We start from the raw sequence: 24421 nt of genomic DNA on the forward strand, positions 1-24421 counted from the left end.
CCCTATACCATACCCCTACCCCACCAACATACCCCTATAATCATCCCTCCATCACTCCCTGCTACACCCCTATCTATTAACCCCTACAATACTCCATTACTCCCTGCTACACCCCTATCCCACCGACGTACCCCTACAACCCCTATATCCTACCCTAACCCTGTAGGAGCATCCCTGCTCCCTATTCTGTACCCCAGTACCCTGTGTCTGTGGCCTGCATTTACCCTTGCAGTGCCACCGTTAACCCTTCATTTCCCTGTAGGGATAGTTTTTAGTCCAGGTTGGGTGGGCTGCTAATGTATGTGTGTGTGTACTGTATAGTTAGTTTGTGGGTGGAACTTAGGATTGAATAGTGTATTTAGTGCTGTATTTATGGTGCTGTATTGTGTGTATTGTGTACTGTAGGTTGCTAATAAATACTGTGTGTTATTTGTACTTACTGTGTAACGTGTGTTTACTAGCGGTAGTTAGTTCAGTAAGGTGCATGCAGATAGTTTAGTGATTAGCGTAAGGCAAGGTGAAAGTGTTATTCTTTACTTAAGGTATAAATAGGCGGAGTCATCACTAGACGATTCCTCCTATTTATGAATATTAATTATTGATATTTGCATAAATATTGGTAATTAATATTCTCCCTTTACATTGTCGAGCCAGGCCCACTGCTTAGATTTTGAAATCTGTATTTGGTCTTGAGGCTAGAGATCGCTTATACTGTGAATTGTCAGGCAAGAGAGACGCGGTCTACGGTCTGAGCGTCTCGGACCTGATAATTCGGACAGGTAACGCGATTCTTCCTTATAGTACCAAACGCAGATCAAAATCTCTAGCAGAGAATCTATAATCTATCTGTGTACTAATATTTTGCTGTTTGCTTTACACGGTCACTGCACCGCTCGAGTGTTGCAAGGGAGAAGAGGACACGTCACTGGAGGAGATCCATCTTCGTTGGAGCAGCGTACAAGTCCGGCTGGTCGGGAAGAATCGATCCGGGAGAAAAAGGACTTCTTCCAAGCAGCTGCGTAGGACGAAAAGGTACGGCATCAATGAGAAGATGGACGCTCAGCAAAAAGTGAGTATGGACTTCTCCACACTGCAACACTTGAGCAGACACAGCACTTTCAATCCCATCCTCCCCACCACATACAAGTCAGCAGAAATGCTGTGGTCCGATTTGTAGCTATGACAAGCTATGTGTTAACAAACGGACGGTGTTAAATAAATCCACAAAGCGACTTCAGATGCTAGCCAAACTGGTTCATACGTTTGAGGCTAGCATCTGCAAGCCAAAGTTAGTTGCGCTGGTGTCTCAGTCAACTGAGACAATTCCTCCGACCATTCACTGCCAGTGCTGTGCCAGTAATTCGAACCAGGTTTCGGCATTGCGGGCACAACTGGCAGAGAATGTACAGTCTACCGTTGACCAAGATGCGCAGGTGGCTAGGTTCGAGTCACAGTTAGTAGAGCTGCAGAGGCAGAAGGAGGAAATTGAGGCTAAATTGACTAAGTCTTATAGTGAGGTCAAGGCCTTCAAGGAGCGGACTGCCTCTACTGATGTGACGGTAGCCAAATTGAAAGCTCAGGTTGCTGTAAGCTCCCAGATAATGACTGGCATTCAACAGGTCATCACCAATTTGGTGCCGGCCCTTTCTTTTTCCGTAAAGTCAGGGCCGGAATCTCCCAAAACTTTGCCCTGTCTAGGGCAAAAAGAGGGGAGAGTAGTCTGTGACAGGCCAAATCACCAGACCAAGCCTGTCCAGACTAACAGAGATTTTTCCCTGACTTTAGGAAAAAGAAATATTGTGAAAAGTGCCTCCCTGAGGATGGAACAAATCAGGGAGCGCGGTTGCAGTGTGGACGGACCTAAGCCATGCCGAGCAAACATCAGATGCTTTGCATGTGGTGGCTTGGGTCATATAGCGAAGTACTGCAAAACAGGTAAGGAAAAAACACGAAGGATAGGAAGCCAGGTCAGGTGCTTCAGGTGTGGGAACAAGGGACACATTGCAAAGAACTGCCCTTGTGCAAGTAATTGCAATGTGTCCGATAGTGTTTGCCAGGTAACAAATCGTGCAGTGGGGTCTAGTCAGATTGGCCATAAAGGGGTTACCTCTCAGCGACACATGCCTCACCAGGCGCTGAGGGGTCAGAATGGCCAATCTAGGCTGGGCAACATTTGAAACCCCTGTACTATCTGTTACACCGTTTGTTCCCCGTGTATGTCCATGTTGTGTGTTTGTTACCTGTTTCTATGTTTTTTATGTGTACGGCAGAGGTCCTTGTCTATGAATGTGTCTCACCCTGCTGATTATTGTAGTTTACATTCCCCGCTGTGGGTCCGGTCGCTGCTGTTTTGTTTAATTCTTGTGTCCCCTTGGAGTGGGACAGTGTTATACTGTGGATCGGGAACATATAGGTTCGCGAGCAGATAATTTCACATGGGAATTCCTGCTGGTCGGGAGAAGGCGTTCCGGATTAAAGGACCTTCTCCATGCAGCACACAAAGGATGGTGTGATATTATTCTGGGCAACCAGGGTCTCAGATCGATACAGATAACACTGTTGTGCTCAAGGTTTTCGGTGGGGCTGTGCTATACTGGGGACTAGGGCGGACAGGCAACATTGGTGTAATGTTGCGCTGCGCACTTAATTCTGGTCCGATCAGGTGGCACAGCTCTGATTGGGATTGGGCGCAGGGTGATTGGCAGCGGAGTGTGGACTGTGTTCTTGTGTTGTGGAGTCCTGAAGAGTCTAGGCAGGACTTATGCCATGGATTCTGCTGGCCTCCACAAAACAGGATGACAGGGGGAAATCAGCTTGAGTACACATGAGTGGACAGGGATACAGGGCCATCAATTACTAGATGGTGCTTCATCCGCAGCTCCCCTCAGATGTCCTAACTTAGTAAGGTACCCATCCTGATCTGTTGGTGCAGAGGGATAGGGAGGTGCGGTAGGGTGTTCTCACACCAGTGTTAGGATAACGAGGGGTCCTGGGAGATGGAGGTCAGCCCAATGCCTTTCTCTTCTTGGGTCAAAGGTTTAGGGGCTGGGGTAGTGCAACTAACTGCACCGGAGGGGAGAAATCCCCCAAGAGCGCCTGGTATTTTCTTCTGTCATAGGTATATTTACTATGGAGCAGAGGAAAAACCCAGATGCCACAGAAGATACAGTCATCCGCCCCGACACTTGTGAGGTTCCTGAGGTAGAGGTGTTCGGGTGGAAGAACCTGCCCGGATCCACATGTTAATACTTAGAGGGGTTCGGGTGGAAGAACCGGTCCGGATCCACATTAGGTGTTCGGGTGGAAGAACCTGTCCGGATCCATCTCCGGGTTCTGGTCATCGTTATCCACATGGGACTATGCACCGGAGGGTCTAGAGACTGGTTGACCAACTGAACCAGACGGCACCTTACGAACTCAACCGCCGGAGGCTCAGGACTTAAACTCACCAAAGTCCTGAAGCCTAAGATCCAAGGGACATGTCAGTTCGTGTGGGAGTTCAGGATGAAAAATCAAATTATCCTGAGACCCCATGAAATGGATATTGAACTGGTTCATATGAGGTTTTGGGAGGTACATCCTATGCCTTCCTGAGACCTCATACTATTGTGTCATAAATGTTCTCGTGTTTAGGTGGGTTGGGGGAGGGGAACTGTGTAAATAGGATGTATTTTGTGTGAAAGGGGATAAGATTAGGGCACGATAGGGACAGGCCCCCTCTGTTTGCCATTTGCCACCTTGAACGGTGAAGTTCATAAGGGAAGGGCTGGATGAGTAGTGTGGCGGAAGTGTTCCCGCAGTTAGAATTTAGGTACCATGACATCACCACGCTTAAGGAAAAATCTGACCTGCCTTGTAAAGACCTATTCATCTGTCCATGGGAGAACCGTACTCACCCTTCAATCAAGTCGGAACAAGAGATGTCGGACGAAAGTCTTGCTTAAAGAAAGGTGGCACAGATGGAAAATTGAGACTGCGAGGGTGAACCCGTTCCAGGTTCCTTGGGGGTGGACGACACCTGAAGATCGGCATTAATACCGAGAGACTGTGGGGGTGGCCGACACCGGAAGATGGTTCCCTGAAAGAAAGGCCTGTCCTGTGAGGGTCAAGGCGCTCCAGAAGTCAGGAAACGACAGTAGGAGGGGCTGATACCGAAAGATGGAAGCAAAACATGTCAAGAAAGTTCCCGCGAGAAGAAGACTGTGTATCCTGTGGATGGAGGAGTGGGTTACGATGAAGGGCAGGTTGGAGGAAGCTGGATGGGGATGTCTAGGTACCTAAAGATCAGTGTGCACTACAGTTCTTCCTGAACTTCCACCAAGGATGGGGTTGAGGGGGACAAATATGTCTCAACCTTTTCCCCCAAAATATTGTCGTGTTTCCGACAACAGGGAGATTGTAGAGGAAGGGTTGATATATATATATATATATATATATATATATATATACACATACATGCATGCATGTATAATATATATGCATGCATTAACAGGCACATTATAGGATGTGCGCAGATGTGCCTAGCATCTGCCCTTAGTAGTCCACAGAGGCTCATTGTGGCCCCTTATAGTATATGTCCCCTTATAATCATTATCCCCCTCATCCATAGGCCCCATTGATGGGAAATGTCACCTAAAACCAGAGGTATCAGTGTGAATGTGCCCCAAGCATTCACACTGATGCCATCTGGTTAATTGTATCAGAATGACCGGTCATCCTGCATGCTTCAAAGAATTACGATTCAATAGAATCAGAGTCCTTTGTATTAATTATCTCCAGCGCCGCTGGAGATAATTAAGAGGGGAGAAACCTCCCCTCCTTCTATTATGTGCATTTCGGCAGCGCGATTACTATCGCACTGTCCGGAATGCAAAGTGTCACATGCGGGAGATCAAAGGCTTCTCCCGCCTGTCAGGAAGTGGCGCGGGCTGGCGCAGTGACGTCATCTCACTGCGCCGGCTCGCGCGCCACAGTGTGGGCGGTGCGGGCTGCCGGACATAAATATCCGACGGCCCCTGCACTGGGAAGAGCCGAGCCGAGCCGCCCCCTCCCCCCGAAGAGGATCCCCCCTTGGACAACGAGCAATTCCCTGGATGGGCTGAGTATTCACTACCCCACCAACGATTAACCCCTACTACTTCCCCATATTACCCTACATACCTGTAGCCCCTACGGACCCCTATATTACCTCTGATTCATTAAACCTCCCTTTACCATACCCCTACAATCATCCCACCATCACTCCCTGCTACACCCCTATCTATTATTAACCCCTACAATACTCCATCACTCCCTGCTACACCCCTATACCCTACCCTAACCCTGTAGGAGCATCCCTGCTCCCTATTCTGTACCCCAGTACCCTGTGGCCTGCATTTATCCTTACAGCGCCACCGTTAACCCTTCATTTCCCTGTAGGGATAGTTTTTAGTCCAGGTTGGGTGGGCTGCTAATGTATGTGTGTGTGTGTGTGTGTGTGTACTGTATAGTTAGTTTGTGGGTGGAACTTGGGATTGAATAGTGTATTTAGTGCTGTATTTATGGTGCTGTATTGTGTACTGTAGGTTGCTAATAAATACTGTGTTATTTGTACCTACTGTGTAACGTGTGGTTACTAGCGGTAGTTAGTTCAGTAAGGCGCATGCAGCTAGTTTAGTGATTAGCGTAAGGCAAGGTGAAAGTGTTATTCTTTACTTAAGGTATAAATAGGCAAAGTCATCACTAGACGATTCCTCCTATTTATGAATATTAATTATTGCTATTTGCATAAATATTGAAAATATTCCCACTTTACACAATACCAATTATTGTTTGCTTTTTTTATATCTATGAGTAATGAGGAAAGTGTTAAGAAGTTTTAATTTTCAAAAACTTTATTCAACTATTTATCTTTTTTTTTTTTAAGTCCATTCTGGAGACTTGTAATCATTTTATCTCCTGTACTATGCACTGCAATACCTCTGAATAGTTATTACTAGCAGCACATACAGGTGAAACTTGAAAAATGTGAATATCGTGCAAAAGTTCATTTATTTCAGTAATGAAACTTAAAAGGAGTTACATTAATGCAACTCAATATTAGAATATTGTGAAAAGGTTCAATATTCTAGCCTCAAAGTGTGACACTCTAGTCAGCTAATTAATCCATATCCCCTGAGCAAAGGGTACCTGAGATTGTGACTCTGGAGTTTGCATAAACTGTAAGCCATAATCATCCAAATTATAACAAATAAAGGCTTGAAATATCTTGCTTTGCATGTAATGAGTCTATCTCATATTAGTTTCACCTTTTAAGTTGCATTACTGAAATAAATGAACTTTGCATGATATTCAAATTTTTGGAGTTTCACCTGTACATACTAACATGGCATGTACACCTTGCTGCTCTGTTCATTTCTCACACCACCACCACATGGGCAACATTTGATGGAGGCTGGGTTGAAGACAAATCTGTGTCACTCTTCCTGATCTTGACACCACTCAGATGCATTATTATAAAGCTTTATCAGAATTAGCATACAGGGACATGTTTAGGAACTTTATGACTTAAAGGGTAACGTCACGTTTTCACCAAAAAATCTATTTTAGCAGATGTTACTGCTGCAGCAGCATTATGAATAAAACAATCTTTGGTTTCTTCACATATCCACTGTTTTCCTTGAGTTTTTCCCTTAGTTACGGCTTTTTAAACATTTACAATATGAGGACCTTCTCAAGATGGCTCCTCTGCCAGTTCTCTGAGGCCAAAACTGCTTCCCCTCACTTCCCATACACACTTGCTGTAGCCAGCAGCTCCCTGCCAGCCAATCAGATTGGATTACTGAGAGACACGCCTCCTCACTCTGAAGCCAAATGCAGGTATGCAGTGTGAAGGACTGTCCCTCAGTCTTCCTAGGCTAGTTTCACACTAGTTGCAAGGAACTCCGGCAGGCTGTTCTGGCATGTCGTACTTTTATTCCGGCCGCCTCTCGGCATGTTTGCCGTGCTACCGCCGGAACTCCGGCCCGCCCCCATTATAGTCAATGGGGCTGGAGCGGTAGTCCGGGGGCACGCGTGCACTAGCGGCAGCACGGATCCGACAGGCTGTTCACCTGCCAGAGTTCCTTGCCGCTAGTGTGAAAGTACCCTTAGCCAGAGACAGACAAGCCATAGCAACTGTCTTTTAAGGGAGCATTGGAAAGAGACAGAGAACATTAATGAAAGCCGTTATTACCGTATAAGGTAATTACAGATCTTTTGACAATCGTTGATAGACTAACTCAGGTATACATGCCTAGCTCTAATAAATGATCAAAAAAAAAAAATGACAGTTACACTTTAATGTAAAAGGGTATGGTGGGAGTTTAGGGGCAAAAGCAAAGCCGACAGTTTCCCTTTAATGTTCACGCAGATTTTATGCAGTGATAAAGTCACTACTATAACAGATTTCTGACAGCTCTGCAATGTGACTGGGTACAGTATGTTCATGTGTTTTTTGTACAATGCTAATTTTACACAAAGCACAATTAAAAGCACAAAAATCTAAACTGGAAAAAGACTACGGGCGAACATGCCCTGAAACCTCATGCAAGCATCTATATTAGGCTCCATCCACGCGTCAGTGGTGTGTTGCGAATCCGCAACACACCCGCCCGGCACCCCTATAGAAATGCCTATTCTTGTCCGCAAACTGCGGACAAGAATAGGACATGTTCTATCTTTTGCGGAGCTGCGGACCTGAAGATCGGGGCCGCACTCCGCAAATGCTGACACCACACTCTGTGCTGTCCGCATGCATTTCGTCCTCATAGAAAATGAATGGCTCTGCATCCGTTCCGCAAAATTGCGGAACGGATGCGGACCCATTTGCGGACGTGTGTATGGAGCCTTACAGTTCCCTTTTGTGTTGAGCCATAATAGGGCTTCCATAGAGGTGCATAATCCTTGGCAGTACCTTCTTAGGACTCCATTTTTTATGGAGTCACATGGAAGTTTCTTCTCTTAGATTCTGTGTAAATCTGACAAACAAATTGGACTCTGTCTCCATCCATGTGCACTCTATGCCGACAGAACCTGCATGACAGTGCATGGAAGCTCTACCACTCTGTACTAAAGGAGCTGTGCTTCGAGTGTACATGAACCCTTACAAAGAGTATTAGGTTATACTTGCCATTTTTTAGGAAAGACCATCAGGAAGATTCTGAAGCGGGGCATACAAAGCAGCGAGCTACTTCTGTCGCAACAAATTTTTGGCCTCATGTCCCCACCCATTTATATAGGATACATCTCCAACCTACAGCATTTGAATCACAAATAGTACATATGATTCTTTACATTAATGTTGCCCAAACTTTCTCTCTAGCTGATGCAAAATTAGAGCGGCAATCATGCCCTGACAGCTGACAACAGAACATAATGGAAGTTCTAGTTTTGCAACCGCTGGAAATCCACAAGTTGGAGATCTCTGCCTTACATCATACCTTAAAATGAATACAGTCAACACCTACTAAACAAATACAAACCTCACAAATACAGAACCCCATTTCAGACCTCACTTAAAGGGATTGTCTCACTTCAGCAAATAGCATTTATCATGTAGAGAAAGTTAATACAAGGCACTTACTAAATGTATGGTGATTGTCCATATTGCTTTCATTGCTGGCTTGATTAATTTTCCCATCAGATTATACACTGCTCATTCCAGGGGTTATGACCACCACTGCAGAGCAGATACGAGGTGGCCGGGACAGCAGTTGCTGCGCATACGTGCCCATGCTCGCTACAATGCTCCTGGCCTGTAGTGTACAAGCACGGCCACTGCTCCTGGATTGCAGGGTGATCGTAATCCCCGGATATGATCAGTGTATAATGTGATGGAAAAATGGATCAAGCCAGCAAAGGAGGCAATATGGACAATATATCAGTAAGTGTATTATGTGAAAGGGCATTTAGGCAGTTATTTTCTACACCGTTGTTTCTAAGTTCCAGTCCTCAGGCCCACCTGCCGATCATTATTTGAGAGTATCCCACAGAATGAATACCTGTGGTAAGTCCTGCTGCATTGACAATAACAATGTTACCTGCTCGATACTAAGGAAATCCTGAAAACATGACATGCTGGGGGGTCATGAGGACTGGGGTTGAGAAACACTGCTCTATACCATCTGAAAAATTCACCATCTAATCAGCTATTTTTTCCTCTTTCTATAAGGTATAAGCTCAAATGAGCAAAAAAAAAAAAAAAACTCCATTACTTCAAACGGCAGGAATTTACCTGGCTAGAAAGGAAATATTGCCACAAAACAGGACCACACAAGGCCGGCGATGCACAGAAAACGCCTATGGTCTATTTTTTTTTATTTTTTATGAATGTGTCTACACCCGATGCCGATTTGCGACTTTTTAAATGGCACTTTTGCAAAAATTGTGTGATCTTAAAAAAAAAAAAAAAGGCATAGTGAGGCGCGCCTGGTTAATATAGACCGGCGTACACCACCGAGTTATGATAAATCTGCCCCCTTGTCTGCAATGAAGGATTTAGAAATCTACATTTATGGTGATATTATACCACTATTTTTTATAGCAATTAAACCGATTGTGAAACCTATTTTTTTGCTGTTATTTGTACATGATTATGGAGGCTGCCAACGGTAGATGCAACAGACTGGAGAGGAATCATTGAGTACTGGATAGTTTTCTAGATACACTCTGTGACCTATGCAGAGGTCAATGTGCAGGGAGGGGGAGTAGATGATGAATGCTGACCATCATCTATTATGAATGGTGGATCCTGAAGTTATCTACACAGAGGTTTTATCAGTCACTGTAATCCTGCCTGTGATTTATTTTTATATTTTTTTTTTTAAGTGATCTTAAAACTACCCATGTGATCACTATACATTGTTCATGTTCAGGGGTTCATGTAGAGATTATAGACTGATATTTCCACCGATCCTGGTGTATCATAAATAAATTGCACATTAAATCCAAATGCATTTTATTTTGGTAGACAAGAGACTCTTTGCTTAGATGCTACAGATTTAGACATATGTTGTGGCTAGTTATCAGCAGATCTCAGAGGATAATGAAACAGATTTGCATACAAGAAAGTACAGCATTTTATTTCTGCCTGTGTATATTCAGAGTTCAATTCGCAAGGGGGGGGGGGGGGGGGGGGGAGAATAAACACAATCTGTAAGCAATGGGAAAAAAGGCGTTTGAGAACAGACTGCCACTGTGGCAAAGCAAATACAAGTCACATGAAATGGCGTTTGTCCTCAGCTGACTATAGCCTTCAGTTTGCTGCCTGAACAAAATAAGCAGAAGGAAAAGGATGAGATAATTAACCTTTAATGCACAATGTGAACAAAAACACCTGTAAGTAAACTCAAGAAAGTCATTTAACGGTTTATGCTTTCATTGCTATTTGTGATGGATTTCATACTGCTGTACGCATCTTCCAGAGCAAAGAATTAAATTGACTTTCACAAAATGTTCATGTATCATTCTGTAGAACCGGCCGTGACGCTCGAGGGCCCTATACGAAGTGTCTCCTAATTGGCACATAAGAGGGGAAGGCTGCAGGGTGTTTATGCAGTGATGCCGGAGCTAACAAGTGCTTTTAGTAGAAAGCACTAAAGTGGCAGATACTCATAACGAGAGCCCTTGCATGGCAATGCAAATTTATTGAATTGATGCTAAATTATACAAAATTGCACCACTTTATTTAAGGCTTTTAAGTTTTACATTTGGCCACCATAAAGCAGTTGTAGCATTAGGTTGGTCAATTGAATTACTGTGGTTCCCTGCTGGATATATACACAATTTGTACACCCTAACGTTAATGCATACAAAGCAACAAGGCATTGATAAATAAACCGGCAAAAAAAAAAAAAAAAAGATAATTACTGCAACGCAGGGCTTGTGACTGATAACACAGGATTTCAAATTACGTCCAACATTCACATCCACTGGACTCTTCCACCATTTAACAACGCAACCAAAACAATACACATGGGAAACAACCACTGACAGGAAAAAAGGGACTAAATCGGGATTATTTGGTATTGCAAATACACAAATGCATGAGCAAGCAAGGGGAAAGACAAGGGCTCACAGTGAGATTCTACAGTAGCAGAAGCCTGGAAATGATTTACAAAATATTGATAAATCATTAAAAAAAAAGAAAAAAAAAAGAAGAACTCTTAAAATATACACTTCTCATTGTAGACCCCCACTGTATACACATCTATAAACATTTGTCCCTATGTAAACGGACTGGGGAAATGGAAATACTTGACAACTCAGGAACGTCCCTTGAAAATGACATCAAAGGCAGACTGGTCAACCAAGACAGACTATAAGAAATAAATTTATTGTAATGACTCCTTTGCCTCCAGAAGGGTGCAATACAAGTCTCCACAGGATTCCCTAAAAATGAAGGAAGGAAGGAAGAAAGGCAAAAATCAGTTGTGAGAAGCACTTTGTACAACGCAATAGATGTTGCTCTTGTATTTCTTTTAAAGGAAGGGGAAAAAAATAGTTACAAGAAGCTACAAATACCAAAGATGCAAGGTCATCGGGAGTAGTCTATAGAGGAGCTCTTTGGACTTTCTCGTTTAGTAAGCTAAAATAGTGGTGCTATTCATTGTACACTCCGATAGAAGGGAAGGGCTTGTGAAAGAATACAGTACACGTTTTTTGGACGCATGAAAACATTGCTGAGTGAACAATGTCTCTGTTAGCAGTAATACTGGATGTGGGCTCTGTTCCCAGTTGCATACGTGAAGGACTTCTCAAAGCAGGAGTCTTTCTTGTGACTTTAGGAGGGGATCTGATGGTGCACAATCTGAGTTTGCAACTTCCATCCATATTGTAACGGGTACCACCACAGGAAAGTCCATTGGAGTTGTTGACGGGATAATTGGAGTTGGAATGCTGGCACTGTTGTTAAACAGTTCTTCAGACCTGCATTAAGGAACAGAACGACTGTTACTCTGAGATCTGTAACTGGTTATGCAGATTCTTTGCTATTACAGTCTAAGTTATTTATAATCTGAAAAAAGCAGAACACAAATTGGCTTCTTATACAAAACTATAGCATCCGTTCTAACCTGCACTGAACATATTTACATCTGGACTGCTTGGTTGTCATAACTAGGGATGAGCGAATAGACTTCAGATGCTTCATCCGAAGTCGATTCGCATCAAACTTCGTTGTAATACTGTACAGAGCGGGAACTCCGTACAGTGTTAAAATGTATTAGCTCCCATGAGCCAAAGTTGAGACTTTGTGTAATAACTTTGTGAATTAATTATTACTGTAAAAAAAAAACTTTATACCGAACCACCAGCTTTACTGCCCCCAGCTTTAATAATGCCCCTATGTAGGCCCACAGCTAAAATAATGTCCCCCACAGTGTAGGATTTTTTTTTTTGCTGCCCCCAGCTTTAATAATGCCCCAATGTAGAGCCCCATCTTAAATAATGTCCCCCATAGTGTGTTTTATTTAAAAAAAAAATTTTTTAGGGCCCCCATAGGTCCCACAGCCAAAAAAAAATGCTCACCTTATCCACTTGCTCGCGCTGCAGCAGTCTCTTCACAGAACGGGACCTGCCGAAGGTGCGCAATGACGTCACTGCGCGCTCCCACGTGGTTACGTCACCACGCAGATTGCAGGTCCCGCTCAATGAAAAGAGAAGAGACTGCTGCTCCGCAAGTGGATGAGGGGAGTTTATTTTTTTTAACCCCTAAATGGCCTGTGTACCCGTTTCTAACGGCCGTTAGACGGGTGCACTCCTGTCAATGGGCCGTTAAAAACGGTCCCATTGATTTCAATTGGGTCCGTCCGGCCGTGAAAACGGCCAAAGATAGGACATGTCCTATTTTTGGGCGGACACTATTCACCGGCTGTTAAAAAGAACGGCCATGTGAATAGCCCCACAGACTTTCACTGGTGCTAAAAAATAGCCGTGTGACGGTCGTTACTTAGACAGCTGTCACACGGCGATTTTTTTCCACTGTCGTGTGCATGTAGCCTTAAAGAGGACCTTTAACAGCTCCTGACATGCCTGTTTTAATAGCTTCATGCATTCCCGATGTTGGGGGGTGTACCTGCACAGACTCACTCTAGCCAAACAGTGCTGCCATTGTCAGACTGGGCAGGGACACACCTCCATCTGGTTACCACCCCTCGGCACCCTTACTGCTGACTGCTAGCAGTTCATTCATAACTTTTTATAGAAATAATAAATGAATGGCACAAGAGTCATAGAAATAGATGCTCCAGACTTGTTAGTACGTCGGGAATGCATGTAGATATTAAAACAGGCATGTGAGGAGTGGTGAGAGGTCCTTTTTAATGCTATTAAAGGGTTTCTGTCACCTGAAAAATGGGTATTAAGCTGGCTGACATTAGTGATGTGCTGATGTCAGCTGAACATAACTATATTAGTGCCATCTCACTGCCTGAAGCCTTTATTGTGAAAAAAAAAATTATATAATATGCTAATTAGCCTCTAGGAGCGGGGGGGAAGGCATTGCACCTGCTCCTGGAGGCTCTGTTTGCCCACCTCTTTTCACGCCCTTCTTCTCTTGATTGACAGGGCAGCGCTGCTCTTCTCCCACCGGCCATGTCTACTGCGAAAATCTCGCCTTCCCGTTCAGTATTTGGCGCAGTGAGGGCAGGACGCTCGGCGGCTGCTGGCTTCCACACTGCGCCGGTGCTGAATACGTCACAATGAGGAAGCCGGCTGCTGGAGAACTTCCTTCCCTCACTGCGCCAAATACTGAACGGGACAGCGCAGGTGCGAGATTTTCTTAATAGACAAGGCCGGCGGGAGGAGAGCAGCGCTGCCCTGTCAATCAAGAGAAGAAGAGCGTGAAAAGAGGTGGGCAAACGGAGCCTCTAGAAGCAGGTGCAACGCCCCCCTTCTCCCAGAGGCTAATTATCATATTATACATATTATCATATTATTTCTACAAAAGGAAGCAAATTACTGTGAAGTCAAATTTGGCAGGCATAGCTATGTAAATGGCTGAAATTGGTGGTGGTATATAGACTCATCAAATATCATGCTTGTTACCTGGCTCAGAGCTACAGCACATCTGTGTATTAAAGCAGCTGACATGTTGACTTTTTACGTGCCTTGCCCGGTACAGGAGTTTTTCTGTTTATTTGTCGCACAAGATCATAAAAAATCTGCAAATTAAAACATTCTAAATGTAAGGAAAATATAAACACATTGATAGGAAAAGATTGGATTGCGTTTACAATACGCCTATCTGGTTTAAAAGGAATCTAAAACTATAAAGATCACCAAAGGCTGGAAAACGTGGACCAAGCAGGTTTATTACAAAAATAATTTAAGATAATGGGGGGACATTTATCATTGTTTCTACGCCACAATTGTGGCGTAAAAAGGGCACAAATTAAGGTACACGGCATTCGTGCACCATAATTTGCGACTTTTTGAGGTTCTCTGCACTTTTCCGAAGCCCGCCGCATTTACTATAACTTTTACCAGAAAGTGGCGGAAGTCATAGCTGAAGTCTACACCAGCCTGTGGCTGGCGCAGACTTCAGTTTTTGGCGCACAGCAGGGCAGAAGTGCGCCTGATTTGTTAAGAGGCTTCTGCACATCTCACGCCAGTGCAGGGAGATCAAGGCTGACGGATGGATCTGCCAGCCTTGATACATCTTCCCCTACAGTGTGTAATGCTAGTGGATATATTGAAATGTAACACATAGACTGGAATACAAGCACGTTTGGTAAGTTTATTTTACATGTGAACAGAAGCCAACCATTATAAGTGGTGGCCTAACTGGAAGCTTATCAGATGAGTTCATACATTAACTGACCCTGTTCTCTTATAAACAGATTCTGGTCCTGGGTCACCCTGGACCCCCGCCAATCAGCAGTTAGAAGAGGCTGGGCTCTTCATCAGCGCGAAGGCCTCTTCCTAGGCCATGTGACATCACAATACATCAGTCACATAGCCTAGTTGCAGCCCAGCCCTATTCACTTCAATGGGCTGAGCTGCCATACCATACTGTATATACCATAATATACGATATATGGTACTGTGCTTGGTGAGGTGCCGGGAGCCTGCTGCAATCACCAGCGCTCCGGTAAGTACGTCGGCTCTCTGGTACAGCTGATTAGTGGGGGTGCCGGGACTCGGACCCCCGCCGATGTGATAATCATGATCTATCCTGACGATAGGTCATCATTATCAATTCCTGGAGGCCCCTATGCCAACAGCACTCCTCCTAAACATCCACCTGCCCCAAATGCCGAAGATCAATCAACAACTGATCCTTATGGACGAACTCCAGATCCTCTACCAAGTTCACTGCTTTGCACATGAAAACATCTCCATCTAATTTGAAACAATAGATGTCTGTCATCCCACCATTCCCTTCCCCTCTGTCTCCCTACCCTCTACCTCCACATACTTTATCTTCAGGTTCATTTTATTAATCCGTAACATATCCACAGTGCATATTCTTTAAAATGCTTGCAAAACCTTAACAATAAACATGGCCGACCAAAGCTAAATTGGTCATTTGATTCCTGTAATCATAGTAATTTTGTTCTTACGATCGTATAAACATTTTTTAATAAAAAGAAAATAGGTGAAAAAAAGAAAAATTTAAAAATAGTGATTTAATCCTTACCTCGTTGACATTAATCTTGGACTTGGCAGAAGACTCCAGGAATGCACAATTGTTCCACTGTCTTGCTAGATTCTGCCCCTGTTCCTTGCCAACAACCCTTTCGTCTTCCAAGTCACATTTGTTCCCAACCAATATCATTGGCACCTAGATATCAGAATTCAGGTTAGAAATTCCACCTCATACGTTTACAGCATCATGACAATAAAAACTGATCTTTATGCATTCCTAAGAAAGGGATGCAGAAGTGCTAAAACATGTCTAGCTGCTTTTTGTTGGTTAGATGCACGTCACATACACAGGCTCAAGGTTCAGTCCATACAGCTAATATGAGAACGGTATGGACGTGGTTTGAGAGGAGAATTGTGTCTTGATCTACATCAGTGCACGTTGAGGACCTTGACTTTGCTTTCTTTACTGCCCATTGCAAATAGAAAAAGCATCAGAACGCTGAAAGGTGTTCTTCTGCAGCTGGGCTAAATTCCTAGCATATGGTCATAGCAGGGAATCTCTACTTCCATGCAAAGTACAACGGCCTACATACAAGAGGAGGTGTAAAGTGCAACGCCAGGCAGTTACACGCTAACTAAGCTATTGAACGTCGCTGCTCTGTACAAGGAAAGACTTGTACTGCACATAGGCAGCCAAATTAAAAGATGGATGACCAACCCCTGCTCACCAGCCCATCATTCCCAGTTATCGTGGTGGATCTACAGGCACCATGAAATGCACTAGGCGTAGGTTATTTCCTGTCCCTGTGGTTGCTCTTTTACATGAAAGGAAATGACATAAGGGATAGAATTTTGCCAAAAGGTACACGTGTCCAGTATTGCTGATAGCTCATATACACGCCACTGATTATCTCATTATGCAAAGTGACTCAATATGTATATTTAACAATACCAGGAAATGAAACAGCATTACCAAGAAGAGTGCTCTGTGCATTCACTGTGCGTATGAAAGGATGTGGTGACACTAGCTGGAGGAAACGGTCTTATATGAGTATCACAAAACAAATATTTCTCTGCATTTTCAATGTAATGCAAACCTACCTGCAAATCTCTAATCATTAAATCTAATGATAATAACGTAAAAAAACAAACAAAAAAAAAAAAAAACACCCACAAAAGTGATCAGACCATGCCAACCCCCTGGAACACTCTGGAAACAAAGCCAAGGACCAGTTCCACGTGTCTAACCACGGATGAATACACGCTGCAGCAACGTCTACGGAAAGGGCACAGGTGCAATATGGCGTGAAGTGTGATGTGAAACAGAGCAGCCGCCTATTTACTCTAAACAGAATTATTAACGTTGTGCGTTCCTGTATGGCTGCACTCAAATAATCAAGTGGGGTTTGTGGGAGAATTAATTCTATCAGACATGTTGAGAACATAATTCTTGTGAGCAAAGCTGATGGGAGCAGCCAAGTGGAAAACACTTAAGTGCTTTACTGTACTAAATAAAGCTAGAGTACAAATGCTGAAAAGTAAATCTCATCACTGTGGAGAAAATTATGAAAAAAAAAAAAGTTCCTCCCACACAGCGCTTAGGTGCATTTGATATCTGCAGTTGGCTGCGGACTATGAAGAATAATATGCTGGGCAGTGATGAACTGATCCGTCAAGCCGATCTTTTGTCAAATAGGTCAGACCAAAAGTCCTTGCTGAATATTAAAAACAGATAATGTGACATCTGCAAACTTTTCATCTGATGAAAGAAAAACTGCCAAAATGACACTACAGGCTGATATGGATATGGACACAGCAAGAACTACAAGAGTGCAACATAAATGAAGGCATATTCACATCTGTACAACCGTATCTAGATCTATTGTATTCAACCAATACGTGCTATATCACGCATGTTCACATGGCCATTTTAGCACGTATTCTGCGCCAAAACCCAGACAGTCCCTGAAAGAGGCTAAAGCTGCAAGCAGATTTATGGCACACAAACTACAAAAATACTGAAGAATTGCCAGTGTCAGCCTCGGATTTCTACAATGCTTTAACAGCACATACACATTTGGTGAGATTTATCAAAACTGTTGTAAAGGGAAACTGGCTTGGGCCTCTTGCACACAACTGTGTGCCCCCCGTGGCAGTATTGCGGCCCACATACGGCGGGTTCGCAATACACAGGGCACTGGCCGTGTGCATTCCGCATCACAGATGCGGACCTATTCACTTGAATGGGTCTGCAAATCCGGATATGCGGAACGGAACCCTACGGAAGCACTACGGAGTGCTTTCGTGGGGTTCAGTGCTTCCTTACCGCAACTTGTCCTATGCTTTTGTGGGACGGACGGATCCACATGCGGCATACCCATGGTCGGTGCCCGTGCATTGAAGACCGCAATTTTGTGTGCAAGAGGACTTAGGGGGGGGGTTTACACTAGCGTCAACAGGAGTTTTTTTTCCCGTCCTGCATAACGGAAACCAGACGGATCCGTTATGCTTGCCCATAGACTTCTATTAGGACGGAGCAAAACGGAATACCTCTTAAAGGCTTCTGTTTTGCATTCCGTCTGGCCATTCAGTTATAAACGGAACCTATAACGGAATGGCTTAACTCTAGTGTAAACCCACCGTTAGTTGCCCATAGAAACCAATCACATCCCAACTTTCATTTTCCAAATTGGAATGGATTCTTTGGACATGTAGGTATTCTTTTTGTGAAAATCATTATGGTGCAGCGTCTACTCTATATTGGGTTCTTTCTCCACAATTTCAAGTCATTATATTAGCTGCTGGCTGTTTTATGCCAACTCCATGCCCGTGTAAACTCACCAGGTTTGCTGGAAAAGAAAACCTATGGTTTCACAAAATAGATCTAATGTCACATGAGATTTTCTGGGAGGTCTTAGGCTCTGGAGAAGGCCCTAATAAATCTACAAGTATTTCATTGCAGTTACCGGTTTAACATGTACATAAAAGGCCTAATATGCTTTATCATATAGTCTAAAAACCTGGTGTATAATATTTTTTATAATTATGTTGTAGTCAGTTTGAACTAAATGTGTTTTAAATATAAGCTGGCAATCAGTTGGCCGCTTCAGATTGGCTACTAAAAGCTCCGATGCTCAGTTGTAAGTGGCCAAAGAGGGAAAATGGTAATTGAATTGAAACGAGACATGTTCTTTGCTAACGGGTCTCTATGCTCTGGCTTCCAAAAAGGGGGACTAACCCCTCAGACATTCCTGGTAGTGCATATGGAAAATGGACTACAAAACCAACCCTAAAATCTGAGTGCCCACTAGAGGGAGTCAATTCTTTAACTTGTACCCCAATACCTACCAATTATTCTTCCTAGAGGGAGGGTACACCTTTTTAAAGCCGATATGTCACAAAAATAACCCCTATTAGGACACATGGATTTAATTGAGGGCCCCATTGTATGCCAAACCATACAGTATGAGCTTCATTTGAATGGCTAGCTTCCCCTCAAGGGTCAGAGAAGATGATGATCAGCTGACCTCTGCATCGCCTTAAGGAGTTTTCTTCATGAGACTTGGCATTTTGAGGTCCGTATGTAACAAATATAGCTCAAATTTGCAAAGAAAATATTTAGTTTCATGACCCAGTTATTAGAAGAAAAAAAATGTACATAGTTCCTGGAAGAGACCACAGGCAGCAGAAAGTCTGCAAAGAACCTAGAGAGATTGCTACAGGATGCCAATGGGTGATCGGCTAGGGCTACACAGCAACTCCAGGCACGACACGCGTCAGCAACCGAAGACCATAGTGTAGTGCTGTCTGCATCGCAACTAATGAAAGTAAATGAGGTTGCACTGAAACCCTTACGCTGGGTTCACACCAGAGCGTACTGAACGTACGCTCTGTATGCGCGATTGTACGGGCGTTTACAATCGCGCCGCGGAGACAAGCGAACGCCCATTGTCGCGCGTTCCCGGAAGTCTATGTACGGGAACGCGTGACACTACGCCCCAAAGAAGCTCCTGAACTTCTTGGGGCGTCGGGCGTTTTACAGTGCGATCGTACGTGCTGGAAAACGCCCAGGTGAGAACCATGCCGATAGGGAAGCATTGGTCTGTCCTTGTTGAGCGTTTTACAGCGCGTAGGAACGCGCTGTAAAACGCTCAGGTGTGAACCGGCTGTTAAGTAGCAGTACAACACCAAACCATACCCGCTGGATTTCTTGTGACCATTGTGTCTAAGTCACAGCCCCTTGCTGATCACAACACAACCCCATTCACTTTCATTAGTTGCAATACAGGTATGGCTACACAGGTGTATCCTACCTATTTTATTTTGGATGCTGAATAAAAGTTACTGTAAGCTGTATGTGAAACTGTATGTGACTCTCAATGACACAGGTACTTCTGAAATATGCTAGAAAGAGCTTTGAGGCTAATATGTCCCCAAGTGTCAACAGAACAGCACTTACATCATCAGTGTCTTTGACTCGGAGGATCTGTTCTCTGAGGTCCTGTAAATCATTAAATGTAGACTGTGCAGTTATGGAGTACACTAATGCAAAGCCTTGCCCATTCTTCATATAAAGATCACGCATTGCTGTGAATTGTTCCTGTAGAAAAGCAAAAATAAAAAAATTTGTATGCCGCCTCACTATATTTAATCTTCTATGATGCCAGACTGACTATGCATATAATACAAAGCATCCCGTTTAACAAGTTCAGGCTGCCAGACCACTAGCCTTTGTCACTGTCAAACACGAGAGGACTGGAGCTCGACCACAAATATGTCAATGACCAATAAGGTATCCCATAAGTAAACTTTTCATGGTGACATTGGCTTGTTTGGATTAAGAATAGGATTGTGACATTGTGTAAATGACTGTACACATTAGATATAACATACCGTTCCTGCCGTGTCTAAAATTTCGAGCATACATTGTTGGCCGTCAACTTCAACTTGCTGTAAAAAGAAAAAAGGTAAAAATATTAATGACAACCAATCAGACGTAAAATACAAAAAGTCTCTATGGATGAGTATGTGTAGACAGCAATGCTTGAGAAATTACCGATAAGACGACACATCTTACTATTGTGTCCAAAGTAATTCCACCCAGGGAACACAGGGACGTCATCCATGCGTTTTGAAGGTTGTACGCTTTGCAGCCTCTTCCTTATTTACATCAGTCCCTTAACCGTCCAACGTAAAATTTACGTAGGCGAGTGGGCGGCACCCGGGACTACTGTATGTGATCAACGATAACGTCAATCACAAACATTTAACTCCTCAGATGCATCTGGGAAGTTAAAGACCGGGAGTGCGCCCTCCCGGCCGTGAGAGGATGGGGGGAGCCGGAAGTAACGTACAGGAGCCCCTGTACTCAAGAGAGATACAAGGCTGATGCACACTAGTTCCTATGAACAGCCTGTCTGTAGCAGGGCTCCAAAAGAGCTAAGGGTACTTTCACACTAGCGTCGCTGGATTCCGGCAGGCAGTTCAGTCGTTGCAATCTCCGGTTGTCATCTGGAAAAACGGATCCGGTATTTATCTTTTTCACATTTATAAAGGTCTGCACATCTGTTTTTTCCGAAACACTTAGGGCCGGATCCGGCATTAATGCATTTCAATGTAAAATAATGCCGGATCCGTCAATCCGACAAGTGTTCCGGAATTTTGGACGGAGAAAATACTGCAGCAGGCTGCAGTATTTTCTCCATCCAAAAACCGTACAGTGACTGAACTGAAGACATACTGATGCATACTGAACGGATTGTTCTCCATTCAGAATGCATTAGGATAAAACTGATCAGTTTTTTTCCAGTATTGAGCCCCTAGGATAGAACTCAATACCATAAAAGAAAAAGTACCCTTAGTATAATTCTTGGGTCACTTCACATGCCATAAAAAATTTAATAAAAAAAGCGATGAATGGTATCAATGAGGCCTTAGTCCACAGTTTCCAGTGCCGTAGCAAACTGCTGGCTTGGTGGGGGTGCAGGGGGTCTGATCTGATCCTGATCACTTATCCTGAGGACAGGTCATCAATATCTAAAAAGGTGGAAAACTCCTTTATTCTTATGTGTATGATAAGGGTACGTTCACACTAGCGTTTTTCTTTTCCAGCATAGAGTTCCATCCTAGGGGCTCAATACCGGAAAAGAACTGATCAGTTTTATCCTAATGCATTCTGAATGGAGAGCAATCCGTTCAGGATGCATCAGGATGTCTTCAGTTCAGTCTTTTTGACTGATCAGGCAAAAAATAAAACCGCAGCATGCTACGGTTTTATCTCAGTCGGAAAAAACTGAAGACTTGCCTGAATGTTGGATCCGGCATTTTTTCCCATAGGAATGTATTAGTGCCGGCATTCAAAATACCGGACTCATCCGCAGACCGAAAAAAAAAAGGTGAAAAAAAATAAATGCCGGATCCGTTTTGCCGGATGCGGCATTTCAAAGCATTTTTCTGACTGATCAGGCATTTTTTAAGACTGATCAGGATCCTGCCGCAAGTGTGAAACTAGCCTAACCTTTAGAACAAATAGGAAGTGTCAGCTTAGGGTAAATATACATATTAACATGAAAGATATATAAATAAATTAAAGGGAACCTGTCACCTGGATTTTGTGTAGAGAGATGAGGACATGGGTTGCTAGAAGGCCACTAGCACATCCGCAATACCCAGTCCCCATAGCTCTGTGTGCTTTTATTGTGAACGATTTAATACATATGCAAATTAACCTGAGATGAGTCCTGTCCCTCACTAATCTCACGTACAGGACTCATCTCAGGTTAATTTGCATATGTATAAAATCAGTTTTTTTTTTACACAATAAAAGCACACAGAGCTATGGGGACTGGGTATTGCGGATGTGCTAGCGGCCATCTAGCAACCGATGTCCTCATCTCTATACCCAAAATCCTGGTGACAGGTTCCCTTTAAACATAAAACCTTGATTCAAACTATAAGTCATAGCTTTTCCTCCTTTATAACAGCAGCAGTGTGATCATGGAGTCAGACGAGTGTATAAAACCACGGCTCTAGGGACTTTTAGCCCCGACCATTTAATTTTTTTTTTTTTTGTACAGCCTTGCAGAAAATAGGATTTTCAGGACATGAAGATGGCTGGATTTGTATTACAAATCTGAACAATAAAAGATTATTTGATGAACATCTACTAAGCCGTTAGACGCGAGTTTCCATTTAATACTGCCGTTTTGTAGATAAGTTTTGAGAACACTAAAATGGTACAAAAAGTGCATTTTATTTAAAAAACAACAACGGTTATTTATTAGGGGAAACTCCGCTATGAGCTAGGACTCCCGATTACCTGATTTTTGAAGTCTATCACCTGATTGAATATCCCTATTCACACCCAAAGGACTGATGCTTTAGAAGCCAATAATTACAGCCATCACACGGTCAGAACATTTTTTTTCTTTAGATACGGTTTGTTCTTACATAAGCCAACGTCAGTCTAGCGGATGTCCAGCAACAGCACATGACACTTCTATTGAGGAAGAATAAAATGTCACTTGCAGTCAGGCTGCCGGCTATGGAAGGCCAACGCAATACTGTGCAGGAACTGCTGACAGTATCCAATGCTGACTGACTGTGTGCTTGTGCAGTGGAGCTTGAATGGAAACTAAACAAAACGATTACTCTTCATTACATCTATATATACACTAAAATATTACACTAAATCTACGTGTTGAATTTATTGGGTGCTTTTCTGCAAAATGGAGCTGTAAGTCTAGGGCTACAAAGAAAGTTGAACGAGTCACATGACATGGAAACCTGCACTACCATATCACATCAGTTCACTGCGTAGATCAAACAAGCCCAATATTTGAAGTCAGTTTTGCATTAGTCTGCATTGGAGTACTTTATGCCACAGGTTGTTTGATAAATGTGTCTCATCCTTAAAGGGGTTGTCTCATCTCAGACAATGGGGCATATCACTAGGATATACCCCATTGTCTGATAGGTGCAGGTCCTGCACCTATATCGCGAACAGAGCCCCAAAAGTGGTAGAGCATGCGCAGCCGCCCTCCAATCATTTCTATGGGGCGCTGGCTAAGCTATTTCCGTCAGGCCCATAGAAGAGAATGGGAGCGGTGGCCAGTCATGCGCTGTGCGCTCCCATTCACTTCTATGGGGAGAGCACTTGGTGGTGGACGGACCAGAGTCCTCCAGTCACCATTTTGCTGGGCTCCATTTAGGAGATAGGTGCAGGTCCCACCGCTGGGATCCGCACCTATCAGACAATGGGGGCAGATCCTAGCGATATGCCCCCATTGTCTGAGATGAGACAACCCCTTTAAACCTAACACTTGTCTAGGAAAGCTACTCCAGTTTTTCTACCCCATATCCCTACTGGAGTGAGATTGCGATAAATCTGGAGTCAGACTAATTTACATAGCTAAACACACCCACTTTCCCACCTAAACTTCAAAACTGGGTTAATCAGTGTAAAAATGCAAAAAGTCACAAAATTTTCTCACAAGTCAGTCCAAAAAGTCACAAAAGGCCCATTTTGTGACTTTTTAAAGACAGAATTCTGGAGTAAAGGCATAATAAATCAGGGCTAAAGTACTTTAGCAAATGCTTCCTATTGTACTTTGGGTCACACACACTCAAAGGCATTTACTAAAGTGTTTACGCCACTATTACGGTGTAAAAATGTGGATCACACCATATTTGCTACATAAATGGCAACTTTTTGAGCTTTAGAAAAGTGCTGAGAAAAGGGGTGGGGCTTAGCAGAACCCACCAGATTCACTAACTTTATTATACCCCTGGTTGGCATAGACTTCAACTTCTGGTG

General features: G+C 43.6%; 1 protein-coding gene across 2 annotated transcripts in view; it reads right to left on the minus strand.

Annotated features, from left to right (window-relative positions):
* Window positions 1-9959: 9959 nt before the first annotated feature.
* RAP1B (RAP1B, member of RAS oncogene family) overlaps window positions 9960-24421 on the minus strand; it is a 70812-nt gene continuing 56350 nt past the window's right edge. For both annotated transcript variants that reach the window (XM_040409633.1, XM_040409626.1), the window contains 5 exons: window positions 20500-20556; window positions 20066-20206; window positions 15659-15802; window positions 14065-14180; window positions 9960-11946 (listed from right to left, as the gene is read on the minus strand). In XM_040409633.1, coding sequence (XP_040265567.1) covers window positions 14094-14180; window positions 15659-15802; window positions 20066-20206; window positions 20500-20556 — 429 coding nt within the window. In that variant the 3' untranslated portion in view covers window positions 9960-11946; window positions 14065-14093. The remainder of the gene's footprint in view (window positions 11947-14064; window positions 14181-15658; window positions 15803-20065; window positions 20207-20499; window positions 20557-24421) is intronic.

Source organism: Bufo bufo, chromosome 1 (genome assembly GCF_905171765.1).
Source record: "Bufo bufo chromosome 1, aBufBuf1.1, whole genome shotgun sequence".
NCBI lineage: Eukaryota > Metazoa > Chordata > Amphibia > Anura > Bufonidae > Bufo > Bufo bufo.